Here is a 17,952-nt window from a genome sequence, read left to right as displayed (position 1 = left end):
TTTTTTTTAATGACGGTACGGTTAATGACGATACCGTTGCTATTTTTAGATACTGTGGGATACCTTATTTCCGGATTACCACCCAAACCTACTGTGATTGGCTGAAATGTGTCAGGGTTTAGCCTCGAAGTGGCGACCACCTTTGAGGTGCAAGCAGGACTTCTTAGATAATCTCAGACAGTCTAGTTCACACACACTCTTATGATGTGCACACTCCTGCTCTCTCTCTCTCTCACACGCACGCACACACACACACACACACACACACACACACACACACACACACACACACACACACACACACACACACACACACACACACACACACACACACACTCCTAATCACCAATTCTCCACAGCAGACTTGAGATATTAGAAGCAGGTCTTAAATTTATCTTGTTCCTTTGGTTGGTTGATATTTTCTTCCTTTGAGACATGTTTAATCTCCCTGAAAAGACACAGAAGGGAGCCTAAGTGGTTTGCAGTAGAGGCTTGAGAGGGAGGAGGCAGTGGCAGCACTTGTGGCCAGTTCCTATCTTTTTCCTTTTTTCCGTGGCAATAAAATATGGGACTTAGCAATATGTTTTGAGATTCTGTGTTCTTGTGCTCAAAATGGATAGATCTATTGTGCTATTGGAGGTTTTATTGTCATGATACGTAATCTTATCCTTGAGATTCACCGCACGCCATTTCTTCTCACAGGATTTCTGTTCACACTCATTGGTTTAGACATGTCTGACAGCTTAGAAATTAATATATTGAATTTTCAATAGTTTTGCTAATTATTTGAAATGTATTAGTCATGTCAACATGTGGGAATAGATCCAGGAATTACCACTTTAATTTGGTGGATGGCTTTGTGTAGCTGCATGTAGGGCTGAGAGCATTTTGTGTCATGAGGTATGGTTTTAAGTACTGCACTGTGATCTAAGGTATTGCTAATATTAATGAATTCAGTTTTTTCCATGCATATATTTTGCTGAGAACTGATCTGTGATCTTGCTACCTTGAGATGTAGCTATTTGATTATGAAGAACCATGATGCCAAGGCAGGCTAGTATGACCTGTAACTGGTGTCCTGTCCTCCCATAAGCACAATTGTTGATGTGGCCACATACTGGGTTGACAGTATGTGCGCTTTTATAGTTGGGGAACGTAGCTTCTCCAATAAAAATTAATTCTCTGTGTAAGCGAATTATGTTGCACCATTTTTTATGCCTCTGTGCCAGCAAGAGCTGTGGACAGACACATTATGTTCTCAGGTTGCCTGTTTTTTCCGCCCAATTCTCATGAATGTGACATCTCATTAACGCTATCAAGGAATTTCTTCAAATTTGGCACAAACATTCACTTGAACTCTAGGATTAAGTGAGCACAGTAAAGGTCAAGGTTACTCTGACTTCACATCCATTCCATTAACATATATCAGAAACGTGCACTCAACTAAGAACTGATTAGGTTTTGTTGGTCTCATGAGACCCTAATGACTCACATGATGGCCCGCTGGGTCAGTGATCCTGCAAGAGGTGAAATGTCTTGGACTCTCCACCAGTCAGTTAGAACCGAAAAAGCCTCTTGGGTGTAAAGTTGAATGTCCTCTAGAACCTCAAGCAAGTCCAGTTGCCTCTGTGAAGTACTTTGAAATGTCTGCTCTGCTGTTTCAGAAAATTGTCCAAAAACACATCTCACTTTTTGGAATGTTTCACTCACGATTTCATTTTCACAACAGTGCATGAGCTGCAGGTGGAGGAGGCTTGCTGGTAATGATGTAGCCAGTCGAAACAATCTAAACCAACATGATACCAAATGACTTCGGCACCATCAGGTGTATTTACAAGCTTTTACAAAGTGATGGCATAATTATGCCTACATTAAACAGGAGAGGGCACACCAGAGTCAATGCATGAACAGGAATTGATATTGTGTGGGGTTCTCGCTCCAAAAATCATAATCAATCAATATGTGGCAGATTGTGACACCACAAATAATGTGCATTAAAAGTCAGTGTTGTTCCAATGCTCTGATGTGACTTGAAACAGAAAGCAGTCAGCTGGAAATGTTTTAAGATTGTGGAAATCTGTGTGTGTGTGTGTGTGTGTGTGTGTGTGTGTGTGTGTGTGTGTGTGTGTGTGTGTGTGTGTGTGTGTGTGTGTGTGTGTGTGTGTGTGTGTGTGTGTGTGTGTGTGTGTGTGTGTGTGTGTGTGTGTGTGTGTTGTCTGATGTAATTGTCCATTACATTGTCCTTGACTCACTGAGACACTTTGAATTCCTGAAATTGTATTAGAAAATAGACAAATAGACAAGTCTGTGTTTTAAAAGAAAGGCACTCAATTTATTGGCCAAAATTTGGTTTGGGGTGCCTCAGGGGTCAAATTTGGGCCCTATTTGATTTTCCTTATGTATGCAGCTACTGGGCAGTATTCCGTTATTCACTGTAATGGCTTCTCATTTTATTTTTACACTGATGGCACACAGCTGTAGTTTCAAATGAATCCCACTGCCTTCAGTTTCCTGTGCTCACGATGGAAATGTCAGGCTGATGTCAAAAAATAATTTCTTAAAACCCAAACAAATTTGGAGACACCACGTTGGGATCTTGGAAATTGTAATGTGCGTTATTTACTATTTTCTGACAGTGTGTAGCATCAATGATTAATGGATCAACAACAACAAAAAAAAAACTCTGAATGAAATAATCCTGCCCCATTAACGAATCAGTATGTTGACAGCTTAATTTGGTCATTTGTGTACTTGCTTGCCAGATGAGTGATAGTTCTAAAGCTGGAGATAATATCATGCACCTCTGCTGAAAAGATGTACCTGTAACGTGTACTCATTTTAGAGATCACAAAGTACCTTGATCAATGTTAAGAAAAGGTCAAACAAGGAAGGACTTTGAGGCAGAGATGAGAGATGAGCCGTCAATATCTAGACCTCAAATGAGTCAGTCTTGCTGCTCGACTTTACTGTTCCTTTGTTCTTGCATTCACACCACTCTCCGGACACCATCACTCCCTCTCAGACAAGAAGAGAGGCTGACATGAAAGGTAGGCACTCAAGACCTGGGTGAGAGATCAAAAGCTGGAGTGGGCAGAAATCCACAAAGCAAGAATCTACCCAGAGCACATAGAGGAGTCCTGTTCTTACCACCCTGTCTTTTGATTATCAGACTCTTGCCAGTTATACAGGGAGACATCATTACGAGACCACAAGTTATCCTCTATTTGCCTTTGACAGTAAATGCCAAAGAAGGCCATTTTTATTGCATACTGTATTCATGTATTAAGCTCTGCTGGTTTCTTTTAGTATTCTGTACAGCCAGGTCCCTTATTTTGTTTCCTCTTATCACTGATATGTTACTTTAGAAAAGGTTAATGTTAATAGTACATCATCATCATCAAACTGTCATTCTTTTCTAATGCAGTGATGTGAAAGTGATATTCCATTTTAGATAAAAATGTGATGGAAATTATGTGTAAATTTACCGTAAATGTGATTATTTCCCCAAGCATGCTCATTTCATTTACGCTGTCACCGTATTTATTCAGTTTAACAAAATGGATAAGCCTGATTTTTATTTCATAGTGTCAAGAAATCCTGTGACTAAGACAAAAACAGCTATGTGTCATTCTCTAGGTACGTTTTGACTTTCCCAACGTGTCTGTGGAATTCAGCCCCAAGGCCTAAATATCTATCACGTCTCACAGAAATAATGGCCTGGGTATTTTCCAATAACAGCTGGTCACTGTTTTTACTCAAATACTGCATTGGTTGGGGGCTGTTTTCAGTAATTGATTAATCGATATTTGGTGCTTTAATGAGTATTTCTGGCAGCAGGATGGTGTATGTGGGATTGAGTCAAAATAAAGTACTGTGTGTGTGTGTGTGTGTGTGTGTGTGTGTGTGTGTGTGTGTGTGTGTGTGTGTGTGTGTGTGTGTGTGTGTGTGTGTGTGTGTGTGTGTGTGTGTGTGTGTGTGTGTGTGTGTGTTTCATGGTAATGAAGGAAACATGTAACCTAATACAGTATGGCTCATTGAAATGTTTTAATAGCTTTTGAATAATGATGGAGCTCTGTGGCACAGAGGAAGATGGTGCATCAGGTTTAGACACGGAATGTTTTAACAGAAAAGAAAAATACTGAGTATTATTAGCCTTACAAAGACACTATGCATGACACTAAGTATACAAAATATTAACAAGAGTCTTTGATGTGTTAATGTGGAAAGATAGTGGGAGAAATCTACATACTCCAAAGGACCTCAGTCTGTAAGCAGATGGAGATTCCTTTGACCCCTCCTGGACAGGACATCTGTGTTGTTTGTCCAGTCCAGTTTGTGGTTAAGGTGAATATCCAAGTATTTGTACACATCCACACTCTCAATGTTAATACCTTGGATGCTGACCATTGTAATCTGTGACACATTCCTGTTGAAATCTATCACCATCTCCTTTGTCTTGCTGGTGTTTGTGTGCAGGTTTCTCAGTTCACATCAATTGACAAAGTTGATAATGACTCCTGTATTCCACTTCGTTCCCCTGTGATACACGTCCAACGATGGCTGTATCATTGGATAAGTTGTGGATGTGCACTGTACCCTGCAGAGCCCCCATGCTGCAGACCACCACATCCGACAGCCTCACATACTGTGGTCTGTTGGTGAGGTAGTTGATGGTCCAGTCAGCCAGGTGACAGTATACTCCAGCCAAATCTGTTGAAAAGCAGATTCAGTTCATTTGCCCATTCCCGGTCTCCAGATTCTGGGCCCCTCCCTCTGTCACTGCTGTGGCCTGAGATGGTTTACATGCCCCTCAGATACTCTCTGGCATTGTTCACCTGAAGGCGCACCTCCAGCTTCCTGCTGTGGCTGTCTTTGCCACTCTGTATCTCCCTTTTCAGCTCCATCTGCACCCTCCTCAGCTCTTCTTTGTTCCCTGATCTAATGACCCCCTTCTTGTCATTCAGTAAGGCTTTCAGTTCTGTGGACACCCATTGTACCTTTCTGGTAGGCACAGTGTTTTCCACACAGAAGTTGCTGTAGTCCGTTCTACAGTTGTCAAACTGTCGGTGTCCTCCCCGTGTGGACTGCACATCACATCCCAGGCAGTGGTTTCAAAGCAGTCCCTCAGTGCCATACTGGACTTCTCTGACCATCTTCTCACATACCTTGTGGTTGGTGGTTCTTCATTCACCAAAGGTATGTATGCTGGGAGCAGAAGAACCAGGTTGTGATCAGACCGGCCCAGCAGGGGGAGGGATGATGAACTGTAAGCATCCTTACAGTTCATTAAGTTGTGGGCCATCGATGTGCTCTCAGGGTAACAGATGGCTGGTACATTTATTTGAGGTGCTCATCACTTTTCATTCCATGAAAACGGCCCATGGGAACCCCTGTGCGTTAACTTTTATCCTTAGTTTTCCTACAGAAGCCTTTGTTGATGGCATGAAAACATTTCTTTCTATTAAATCTCAATACAGTTAAAAGTACTTCTTTTGGTTCAACTCTACCTTGCCCCCCCTTTTTTTCCTGCCAAGCTCGTCATTTCTGACAAGGATAATCTTTCCTTCAGGGATTATGAAGCTATCCTGTAGTCATCACTTTTTGTCAGCTTAGCTCATATTAGCCAGCAACCCATGGCTTAACGGTCTGAGCTTTGTATCTCAGTTCAAAAGGAACACAGAAGATTTGTGCCACGGTTCAGCCATAAGTCGGTTAAACCAGCATGGTGGTCGTTCACAACCCCCCCAGTTCCACGGTTCAAAGCCCAATCAGTGAAGATGAAGCGCTCAACTGTGGCCAGAGGTATTCCAGTAATACCTTTCTTTAAGAAAATAAACGCTAAGTGGAGCTATATTGGAGCTAGCAGGACTTAGCCTCCTGCCCTTTCCACATACTGTACACATACTGTGGAGGAAATGGAGGTAGAAATCTGTAGTAGTTCTGTTCACAATTTCAGGTTGTTAGATTCTAAGTAGTTCTTCCATTTTGAAGGTCAGAACGAAGTCCAGCTGTGACTTAATTGCCCCAGTGGAATAATCAGCAGCTTGATTGGTGTATCCTGCCTTTGAGTTGATCGCGAGAAAAAAAAAACAGTGGCCCACAAAAACTGAAGATATACCCCACCAGCCTTGAAGAGCAGAGTTCAAAATTAGTGATTCACTGTGACACACAGCAAATGGTCTCTCAATCAGAAAAGGACATGCATCTACCAAACAAAGTGTAGAGCTGAATAAACAACTCCATCTGCCCCAGTGTTTGCTTTCGATGGGCTGCCTGACTCCCCAGTGTGGCACACAGTGACGGGCATGCAGAACATTGAGCTTTTGATTTGTGAGTCTTTCCCATTCCTCAGAAAGCCTGAAGGCTGGTTGACTGAATTAGGAGTTAGCGTGTTATCTCCCCAACGGAGGCAGAGTACTGATTGCTGCCCTCATTGGTAGTGAAGAGCACGTCTGCCTGGTGTAATAGCTGCCACATCAGCCAAGTAATTGTTTAGGCAACCTCAGAAAATTAAGAGGACAACATTAAAATTCTTTCGCTTGGCTTCTTCTTGCTTCATTTTTTATCAAATGTTCAATTTGGGGTGCTGCAATGTCACAGAAGATTGACAGCTTAGGACCAGAGCAGATCAGGTCTATTTTTTTCTTTTGGCCTTCTATTTGTTTCCCAGAGTGCTAGAATAGCAACAGTCAGCTGTATTGACACTGATTTTGAGTCAGTTGAATACAAGATATATGTACAACACTGCTAGTACTTTATGTCTCTGTAGGTTGATTGGTGTCAGGTTTGTCCTTAAATTTTATAGTAACTATCTAAGAAAAGCTCTTGAATAACAACAGCATCCTTTTGTACTGTTGGTTTTAAACACAAAGCCACAAATCAAGAAATGTGCAATGGTTTTTACCTTCTTATTGCTTTGTGTTGTTATTTCTGTTTGCAGTGAAGGGCAAAACAAATCTATGGCAGAGCCAGATGCGTGTCCATGCAGTCATCTCTTCCCATTCAGTGTTGATGATTAATGGATTGTGTCATCCAATTGAAGAATGACATCAGTCAAGACAGCCTAATGTTTCTTGAATGTGAACTCATCTGTAATGATGTCCAGAAAGGAAAACCTGCAGCTATACTTTCTGACTATGGCAAATGTTGTATTTGCTATCAAGTTGCATTTTGAGCAGTGCGTTGGGAGTCTTTACACCCATTCTAGAGACCAAAAAGTCAGGATATCATGGCCTCGCTTGCTTTTGATCTGACCACTCTTTTTTTAAATCCTTTGTCTTGCAACTTAACAGAAGTGCCTTTCCAAACTTTACAGAATACAGTTGTATTTTGAAACTCTCAATTATTAGATTTTGAGGGGTGCTTAGTTGTAGCCACTGAAATGTGTGGACAGTCAACTCATTGGCCTATATTTCCTCAGATTCTTGGAGGGTAGTGACAAACTGTAATGTTCACGCCACTGCCCTTTTTGAGGAGCAGTGACATGGACGATAAGATTACTGTTGTCTTATTTTATTATATTATAATGGGTGATATTATCTTATATTATACTGTTCTATAGTATTATGTTATATTTTTAGAATACATTACTTTATATTGTTTCACATTATGTAGTGTCACATTATGTTACATTATGCTGTGTCATGTAAATATTAGCTATTAGGTTACACACACAATTATGATACTGAATTACATCACCATTTATCTATTAATTAATTAATTAATTTATTTATTTATTCCCCCCCATTATAACCTCAATGCCTCACAATTTGTTTATCTGTTTGTTTGCTTGTTTGTTTGTTTGTTTTTAAACCTATTTGTCTATCCCCATCATACACGCCATACCCCTTCCTGTTTAAATCATTTATCCTGGACATTTACCCCCAATCAAATATTGAAACATGCCCCATATTCACGACAACCTGAATTTACATGAACTATGAATGCAAGCTTTGTTTTTGTCTGTTGTTTGCATGTCTGCTCACCGTATGTTCTGTTTTTGTCAAAAAAAAAAAAAAAAAAAAAAAAAAAAAAGATTACTGTTGTCTTAAATGAACAATGTAGCTGATTTTGCAATGTCGGCAATTCTTGTCTGTGTTTCCAGGATGTTACGGTGTGGATGGTGAGAGTGATTCGATCATGAGCTCTGCCTCAGAGAATTCAACAGAGCCTTGGTTCTGTGATGCCTGTAAGAATGGAGTGACTCCCAGCTGTGAGCTGTGCCCCAACCAGGATGGCATCTTCAAAGAGACGGACGCCGGGAGGTGGGATACAGTAGCACATTGACCCGGTGGTCAGTTGCCATTTGCTAGAGGCAGCGAGTGGAACGTGTTCAGAGACAAATAATGCCTTAGCTAATGACCTTAGCTGGTTAAAAGCTGAAGGCAATATATGTACAAGCTAAATTGTACTTATATTCAGTAGTGGAAAGAAGAGGAAGTTGGATTAAGGAGGAGAGAGAGAACTGGCAGAGGAGCGAGAAAAGGGGATGGAGGGAAGAGAAGAGATAGAGGAAGAAAAGGAGTGAGAGAAAAGAGTGTGTTATGTGAAGCGTGGAGACTTCAGCCACGTTATCGCTGATAGTGCTCCTCAGCCAGGCTGCACCCGAATTTACTACTTCACTAGAGCATGAAAAACACAGCAAATTAAACTGTGAAGCTGTTGCTTGCTAGAGATGGATATCTTTATATTGGACTTCGGATTCCCTTCCCTAAAGTCCGCATTTGAAATTGTGTCACACCAAACTGTAGCTTAGAGTCTGGGGCTACATAAATCTATGAATCCATTTCTTTTTGAAGTGTCTGAGCAGCCAATTTCATGATATTAAGCGTCTTATTGTCTGCAGTAATTCACTAGAGTAAATGCAAAAATAGCGGAAGCCATAGATTCTAATCAGTTTGATGGTATTCCTTGAAATCAGTGACCAGAAATCAATAAATTTTAAATGTCACCTTTTCAGAAGTACTTTTCATGTTGGAACATTTTCAGGTCAGGATTTGTATACTGATGTGATTTAGTTTGTTCTACTTCTCTTCGGCAAACCAGTTTATCAGCTAGTCTGATTTTCTTTCTCTTTGTTTTCAGATGGGTGCATGTGGTTTGTGCACTTTACGTTCCTGGAGTAGCATTTGGAGACATTGATAAACTACGACCAGTGACACTCACAGAGATGAATTATTCAAAATATGGGGCCAAGGCAAGTCATTTTACATTTGTTTTTTTAACCTATTTATGTAGATTGGATTCATCTTTAGCAGGTTAGCATCTTGCAGGAGCCCATTTTTAGATGTTCTTTTTGACAAGGGTATCTCTAATGTACATCTATCCAAATATATTGGTTATGTTTCATTACCATTCCTGCTCAATTATTGTCCCCTAGAAAATGTTAATTTTTTTCTGAAGGAAATTTAGGAGGCTCACTTCCACTGAAAAACATTTCAACATTTTGAAATTTTCAAAGATTGTTTTAAGAACTTCCTTGCAAGGTGTTGTATGGCAGTTGATTTGAAGCTGCGTTAAAGCACTGAAAGGGTTTGAAGTGTCCGTTGATGTGGAAGAACTAAAAGGAGTTGAAATGTAATCACTTAAAGTAATTGTTTGAAGAATGAGATGAAGTCAAACTGTCACGAGAAGAGTGAAAGACGAAAGCAGTTGAAATGTCATTGTAAGAGCTCCCAGCAGGGAAATTGTAGTTGAAGCGCAACTGCTAGAGATAGTCGTTGACAGTTCATATGCAGGCACTTACAGCAGTAGATACTGTATGTCAGTGGAAGTATAAGAGCTGAAAGATGTAGTAGTAACTGTGGGTTATAGAGGAAAAACAGTTATGTATACTGCTGAAATGTCTGTTGACGTGAAAACACTGAAAGCAGTTAACAGAAACATCTTTGACAGTTATTGATTAGTGTGTCCTGACTGAACTGAATATGAACTGTACTGTCCCTCTGAAGTTCTGGCGTATTTATTTCAGATGAAATATATCCGGTACTTGGTACTGCGCAAGAACAGAATGCATTGGAATTAGTCTGGCACTGAGGGAGAACTGAGCACACTTTTTAACATATTATCCATCCTGTTTTCACTCTAAACACATTGTATTTGGTAGCTAAAGGTGATGCCCTTAGTGACTCATACAATGCATTGTTTTGGAGTAGATACATGTCTGTATTGTATTCTTTTGCATTTAGGAGTGCAGTTTCTGTGAGGATGTCCGCTTTGCCAGGACTGGTGTGTGCATCAGCTGTGACGCAGGAATGTGCCGCTCCTATTTCCATGTCACCTGTGCACAGAGGGAGGGACTCCTATCTGAGGCTGCTGCAGAGGAGGTAAGGAAAAAAAACAGGATATTCAAACCACAATGGCATATTATGATGTAATGTATATCAGTTTTCTGATGTAAGTTGTGAAAAAAATCCCAATTTTAGGTGCTATGCAAGACAAAAAAAAACTATTGTGAGTTTTTTCCCGTATCTTATCTGTGTTCAAGGTTGAAGTACTTGAGGTACCACTCAGACTGGGTTGTGAAGCTTCATATCAAAGCTTCTGCCAAATCAAAAGTTTGTTAGATTTACATGTGACTTGTAACAAATCTGAAAATATATTTTTCCCTTTGTGTGACCATTTAAACACAATTATATTTCAAGTTACAGAGACAGTTAGCTCATTTTGACTTTCATGTGAGTTATTCATGGGCTGTGGTATGAATGGATGGATATTACAATAGCTACAAACAGGACAGAGCTAACAGATCATTTCATAGCTAATAGAAACATTTTAAGTCCAAACAGCTCTGAAAAACTAACAAGATGTGAGTTTTGCTCATTTTGTCTGTCAGGTCACTTCTGATTCAGTCTGACCTGTCAAGCAAAACAACAGGCAGCAGCATTAGCTTCTAGCCTGTAAGCTAGGCAGCACAATGCAGACAGGCTCCTCTGATGGCCTGAAGGCTCTCAAAGCAGAGCAAATTATTGTAAATGCATGAGATGTCTTTTTTTTTGAGGATGGATAAAACTGACGTTTGAGTTTGAGCTAAATCCCGACACGCTAACCAGCAAGAGCATGCAAGCACGAGTCAGTCACAGTAGCTCACCAAGCGGTCTGGCTTGCTAACTGCTAATCAGTCACCTCCAAAATGTAACCTGACCATCAGATGGAGGAAACTACATTTTATGTTGAACTTGATATTTCTTTTAACTTCAGCCTTTTTACTGCCATTTGTTGTTATTTGACAAGCCTTTGGCTTGCTAGATATCTTAATTACAGCACACAAAGATTCAGATTATGTTTATGTCAATGCCACTACCCAGTACCATCATATAAAATCCAAACTATCCCCAAAAATTTAGCCGCTCTGCATCATTATTTCACTGAATGGCCTGTGTTAAGCTTCTCTGATAGGGTATTATTAACAAGAACCAGAGTATTTCTAATCACTGTCATCACATACACATAACACACAATCGCATACACCCTTTAATTCTGCACAAGAAAGCATCCTACACACTGCAAACCACTTAATCCAGTCAATTGCACGAAAGGCATCTATCACAAGTCAAAGTGCTAATGGCCTCCACTGTGACAAGTTAGGTTTAAATGATTCCCAAAGGCCAGTAGTTGGAAAAACTGCTATTGCTTTTTCTATTTTCTTCCTGTGACAGAGCAAGGAATGGAGGGGACTAGGTTGCAAAATGTCAATTTAGTAGAAGTTGTGAAATATAGTGTTCCTTTCATTACGAATTATTCCAACTGTTGAGGGCTGTTTTTGTTTCCTTAGGATATTGCTGATCCATTTTTTGCATACTGCAAACAGCATGCAGACCGCTTTGACAGGAAGTGGAAAAGGAAGAATTATCTTGCGTTACAGTCTTACTGTAAGGTCTCTCTGCAGGAGAGAGAGAAACAGCTTACTCCCGAAGCTCAGGTAAGTTTCTTTCACTCAAATCGGCGTCAGCAGCCAATGTTAGAACAAGTGTTGCACATGTGTGTTAGGGTAAGGCGATTTGATGATATATGTGTGCGACAGTAGAAATGTGTCCATCGGTAGAGATTTGGCAATGCCATTCCACAGCTATCCCTCAAGCTGTATTTACACACTGTCATTCACAGTGTTTGCACTGCTACCCTGCTACATAGCAAGCGAGTGGGCGTGTTGATGACATTACACAGAGTTTAGCTGCTCTGCACTCTTTTCTGCCTGTCTGTATATTGTTTTCCACGCTTTTTTACATTGTGGATACGTCCAAGTACATGTAGTATTGATATCAATGCAAAAACAGTCATCATCACTGATAAGTCCTCCTCCTCCTGCACACTCTACCCAGGCGCCAACCTTTGCCTAAACCAACTAGAATATTTTCAGTCAGTAAGAATGTCTTACATGGATAAATATGCAACATGTGTGAAAGGACAACTCTGGACAATGTCTGGCCCTGATTCTGCAGATACTGTCCAGATTTCATATGTGAAAATGGCTTTAGTTTCTCTGCTATATATTCAGGGTGTGCCGTGTGATTTAGCTATCCAGCTGCCTCACAAGGTCACATGATTTGGGCAGCAGGACTGTTTACCATGTTCTCATGTGACCATGCGTCAAGTGGTGGTGGTGGTGGTGGTGATGATAATAATGCACATCTGTTGCATCTCTGTTCTCATTTGCAACCTTAAAGTTAATTTTGAAAGAAAGTTAGTTTTACTGTTTTGAATCTTTTGTGTTGTTTTATGCAAGGCAGCTGTTTTTTTAGTAAGTATGGTGCAGTACAATTATTTCAAACCATTTTTAATTACAGTTACACAATTATTGCTGTATGTTGATCTTTACCATGATTATAAAATTACATATACCATGGTAGAAGATTTTGGCCATGTTGGCCTTAATGTGCATGTATGTTTGTGCCTCTGTCCATGTAGCCATTATGACTTACGAGAAGAAGATTAGGAGAATATTCCAATGCTGCTTTTTCAGTGGAGTGGTGAAGATTATGTTATGTGTTACCTTTTTTATTCTTGATTTAATTTAGGGCTGACCAACCATGTGAAGACACTAGTATGTGAACATGTATGTGTCCCACCTGCAGGCCCGAATCACTACCCGCCTGCAGCAGTACAGGGCAAAAGCAGAGCTGTCCAGAAACACTCGGCCTCAGGCATGGGTGCCACGGGAGAAGCTGCCTCGACCTCTGACCTCTAGTGCCTCAGCCATCAGGAAGTTGATGAGGAAAGCAGAGCTGATGGGCATTAGCACTGACATTTTCCCTGTCGACACATCTGATGCCAATGCCAGTATGGATGGTCGCAGGAAACACAAGCAGCCTGCCCTCACAGCAGACTTTGTCAACTACTACCTGGGTGAGGAAACTCATAATCAGATAGCTGAGGCATGCTTTTTTTTTCTCTGAGGTTGCAAAACTTTTTACTCAAACACTTGTGACTGAAAGTGAGTTACAGTATGACAAAAATAAGGTTTCAACCCACCCATGTATTCCCAGATACAATTGATCTAATCCTAGTTTCACAATCACAGGATGTGAGCGGCATCTGAAAAAGTTTCTAAATCAATTTAGTCACAATTAAGACCCTTTAAAAGTATTAAAAAGTCTTAAACAGTATTTTCTGGGGTATTGCAGTTTGTAGCCTGGCCAGCAGCCCTCAGAGAAACAGGCTGCAATGAAATCTCTGCATGTTTTTCTGCACCATCAATGTACGTCCACTGAATGTCGTCTGACAACATTATGGAAAGGATCCTGACAAAAAGAGACCTTTTTTGAAAGAGTAAGATCCTTTTGTTTAACCAGAAACAGCTGCTAAATTGCTTTTACCAAAGCCACCAGACTCCATTTACAGAGACAATGATTTTTATCATTATAAAACACATTATTCAAACTCAAAAGAAACAAAATAAAACTCACCGAAACCATCTTGGTTTGTGCTTACACCATTCTAGCAACATTACCAACTCTGGTTTGTCTGAAATAAACCATTATTCACCAAATTGGGAGAGGAGCAAGAGAGAGGGCGGACATCAGAGAAGCAGCAGGAGAAAAAACATGCAGAGCCAGATTATTTTCATGTCGAATGCAGGAATTCTTTTCACAGGGTATCATGACTGGAAAGAAATATGTTGGACTTCAACAGATTTTCTCTGTTGCAGTGATAAAGTGACAGGTTGTCGTGACGTAGCTTTTGTCAGTGAGAGCTGTCCTGTGCTTACGTCTGTGCTTGCTAGCTTGACTTTTAGCTCATCCTTCTCCACCTTAAAGTGATTTCAATGATTGTAGTTACTGTAGCTCTTGGTGGAGCTACATACCCAGCCTGAAGGTACAGGACTAGCTTTTTGAATTCCTTGCCTTTTACCGCTGGGTGAGGGCTTCAGACTGGCGTGCATCACACTGTGTGTGAATGCAAATTAAAATATAGACTGGCAGGCATAACCGGTCAAAAATATTGGTTAAACATGGACATCCCTACTACAAACTAGGTGTGTGTACAAGTAGTGGATGTGGTTTTGGTTAGGGTAAGTCTTCAGGAAATTAATTTAATGTTCCCTTACACACTCACTGTCAAAAGGTTGCAGCCCAGAAACGTGTCAAACACAGCAAAATAAGAATGAAATAGGAAAATGCAGACAGAAGGCAGCGTGAATACACTACCTTACGCTTCTAGTGGGTCATACATGATGATTAAGAGGGATTACTTTTGTTTTTGTTTTGTCTTTTTTAGGAAAATCCTCCATAGTATATCTTTAACTAAGGGTTTTTGCATTTAGCTCCATACTCTCTCATGCTATGTAAAGGTGCTCTCTTCCCAAATAAATGATTGTGATGCCAGATGTGTGAGGCACCATGCCGGTAACCTTGAGAGCATACTCCATTAGCCTGCAGCAGAGGGCCTATCTGCCATCAGTACACTCTCTCATGTGCGTTTTCCTGTACATAGATTGTGATCGTGCTATTGATTTTTGTCCCATTGATATTCAGAGCGGAACATGCGAATGATCCAGATCCAGGACAACATCTCAGAGCAGAAGAACTTAAAAGACAAGCTGGAAAGCGAGCAAGAAAAACTGCACGTGGAGTACAACAAGGTGAGCAGCAAAATCCAAACACACAGAAAAACAGGTCTTTTCTCGAGACAGGCTGACAGGCAAGTGCACTGATTGAAAAAATTTGTGCTTATAGATTATAATATTGCATTATAATAAATAAGATTATGAGGTAGTAATTCAAACACCAATCATTAGACAAACAATAGACCACATGAACAAAGGCCTCAGTATAAAGCAACTGGTGTAGCAGCACCATTTGTGATCTGTAGAAGTAAGCTGTAGCCACCAGTGTCATTCAAAAATCAAGCTAAAGAAAACTCTTGCAGTGCTTTGGTAGATTAGGTTTCAGGCTTATTATTTTCTGTTATCCTTACAATTTAGTTTAATGTTAGCAAAAATATTAAAAATAAATTTAAATGTAAATATGTGAAAATCTAATCCTTGTAAGAGTCCACAGCTGTGGTAGCAGCATTTAACATTTGCAAATTAGCGCTGAACTCAAAATACAGCTGAGACTGTTGGGAACGTCACTACTTTTCCATGTATTTGGTCATAAATAGGTTTTGGACAAATTTTGATTTTGACCTGATAATGACATTAGAGGAAAATTCTGGGGATCACTGAAGTTGTTGCAGTTCATCTTTAGGGAGACATGTATGTCTGTGCTGAACTGCACCAATCAGTCCTGTAGATGTTGAGAGATTTCACAGGAAACAGGCAAGTCAGAGGATAACATAGTGAAAAGGATTCATCCTGAGGGAAACATGAATGTCTGAACCAAATTTCACAGCAATCTCTCCAATGGTTGTTCAGGACCAGATGACCTAACAACATCCATCCCTACAACCATTATTTAAAATAGCAAAACATAAAACCAACTGACTATTAATTAGAAAAATTAAGTTAAAAATGGAGGGCAGAGTGCATAAAATCAAGTAAAATACAAGATTTTTTTTAAAAAGTGCAGCAGTGCAAAAATTCAAGGCAAAGCACAAATAAAAGATTCAGACCTGCATGAGGAAAGTCATACCAAGTTAAAGATTCATTTTTAGCTTTCTTTTAAAAATATTAAGTGGGCTGCCTTCCCTGATATCTATAGGCAGTGTGGTCCAGAGCTTTGGGGTATAATTGACAAAGGCTGCATCCACAATTTTCTTCTGGCTTTGCAGAAAAAATGGCTGATGGCTTTTGAGTAAGTGTGTGTGAGTGAGTTTTCTCTCCTTTTTTATTTTCTCTTTTAGTTTTAAAGATATTCAATAGCACATGCATAGCTCCATAGCACATGTGCTCCATAAGATTTTGTACAGACATTCATGATCCCCAGAGGACAAATGCTACTGACTTCCATGATTCTGTGCTACGACATTTGTGGTTCAGAGATGAGACATTCATGTCCCCCTCAGGATGAATTCTGACTAGCTATTCCATAACTTTTCATCCAGCACCATCTTCTGATCAACATTTCTCTTTGTCTCATAAATACTTTTGTTTTTGACTAAATAAGTGAAAAAATAATGATGTTTCCTTCAGCTTCACACGTGGTTTGTGCTAATTGGTGAATGTTAGCTTGCTAGCAGACTACAATAGAGTCTAGTGATCTTTTAAAAAGGTCAGCTGGCACAGTGGCTTATCACGGTGAACATGTTAGCTGATAATAGTTTTATTTGGTAAAAATCTCTAAAACTAAAGCAGAGCTTTGGTCATAAATTCATGAGTCATATCTTCATGTTGACAGTTGGAATGTCTGAATTTAGTGACAAACATGTTTATCAGACAGAACAAAATCAATTCATGAATTTCAGGTGGTATTTGGTCATGTTGTACATTGTTTTATTAAGTAGGTGGCCATCCTACCTCAGTTTTTCAGAGAAATGGCATTACGATGGTCTGTGCTAAAAACTGAATCTGTGCTTGCCTTTCTTTCATCCCTCCCCAAACATGTGACCGCTGTGAAGTCACTGCTGCTCCATCTGTCAACATGAAGAAGGGAATACATCGGCAGAGTAGAAGTCACAAGAGTTAATGTTGCGTTCAGTCTTCTGCCGTGCGTGTTAAACACTATTAATGGACTGTGTGTTGCTAATTGCACTGCATGAGTTGCTCTTACATGGCTTTGGCCTTGGAGAAAATGTCCAGTGGAGGAATGTTACTACAAGTCTTTCTTACATGGATGAATAAGTGGTCAAGTCCAGTACAACGTTTACTCGTGAACTTCAAGAAGCATTTCACTGCTGGAAAGAAAGTCTTTTCATAGAACTGTGCTGTCTGTGCTGTAAAGAGATGCAAAATTTTGAAATTGGCGCAACATGACCAGAGAAAGCAGAGAAACAGGGCTGTGGTATCCCCTTTTTTGCGCTGGACAGTGCTTGGTTTTGGCTCATCCTGTTTCAAGCACTACTGGCCTGGTCATGAGCTTGCTTGTATTACAGCTTCGCAGTACACTGAAATATCTTTCTGAGAACATTTCAGGTAGTAAATAGGTAGGTAAAACCAGAAATGGTATTTTTTTTTTTTTTTTACATTTCTGCAGGTGAATGGGTCAAAGAAGACAAAGCACAACACCATGTTGGTGCTGTTACCTGTATTTTTGAACTTTGAACGGAAGGCAACAAGCTGTCTCCCCCTGCTTTCAGTCTTTATGCTAAACTAAGCTTAGTGTGTGTGTGTGTGTGTGTGTGTGTGTGTGTGTGTGTGTGTGTGTGTGTGCGCGCGCGCTTGTGCGTGTGTTGTGCTGCATGTACTCACTGTGGTGTCCTTGCCTCATGTTGTCTCCTCTCCCCCCCGCAGCTCTGTGAATCTTTGGAGGAGCTGCTGAATGTGAATGGGAAACTGCGAAGTGAAGGCCAGGCCATGTGGACTCTGCTGGGGGGCATCCTGGGCCAGGTACCACCACCATCACTGCCTCTTCACAC

The 17,952-nt window shown here is 40.4% G+C and overlaps 1 protein-coding gene across 4 annotated transcripts in view; it reads left to right on the top strand.

The window, feature by feature from the left end:
- phf14 (PHD finger protein 14) overlaps window positions 1–17,952 on the top strand; it is a 91,153-nt gene that overhangs the window by 10,818 nt on the left and 62,383 nt on the right. For all 4 annotated transcript variants that reach the window (XM_070984279.1, XM_070984278.1, XM_070984281.1 and 1 more), the window contains exons 5-11: window positions 8,105–8,264; window positions 9,085–9,196; window positions 10,188–10,325; window positions 11,774–11,920; window positions 13,074–13,344; window positions 14,973–15,079; window positions 17,828–17,923. In XM_070984279.1, the coding sequence (XP_070840380.1) occupies window positions 8,105–8,264; window positions 9,085–9,196; window positions 10,188–10,325; window positions 11,774–11,920; window positions 13,074–13,344; window positions 14,973–15,079; window positions 17,828–17,923 (1,031 nt within the window). The remainder of the gene's footprint in view (window positions 1–8,104; window positions 8,265–9,084; window positions 9,197–10,187; window positions 10,326–11,773; window positions 11,921–13,073; window positions 13,345–14,972; window positions 15,080–17,827; window positions 17,924–17,952) is intronic.

Source organism: Chaetodon trifascialis, chromosome 17 (assembly GCF_039877785.1).
Source record: "Chaetodon trifascialis isolate fChaTrf1 chromosome 17, fChaTrf1.hap1, whole genome shotgun sequence".
Lineage (NCBI taxonomy): Eukaryota > Metazoa > Chordata > Actinopteri > Chaetodontiformes > Chaetodontidae > Chaetodon > Chaetodon trifascialis.
The sequence above is the reverse complement of the archived record's forward strand: the minus strand, read 5'-3'. Positions and strand labels throughout refer to the sequence as shown.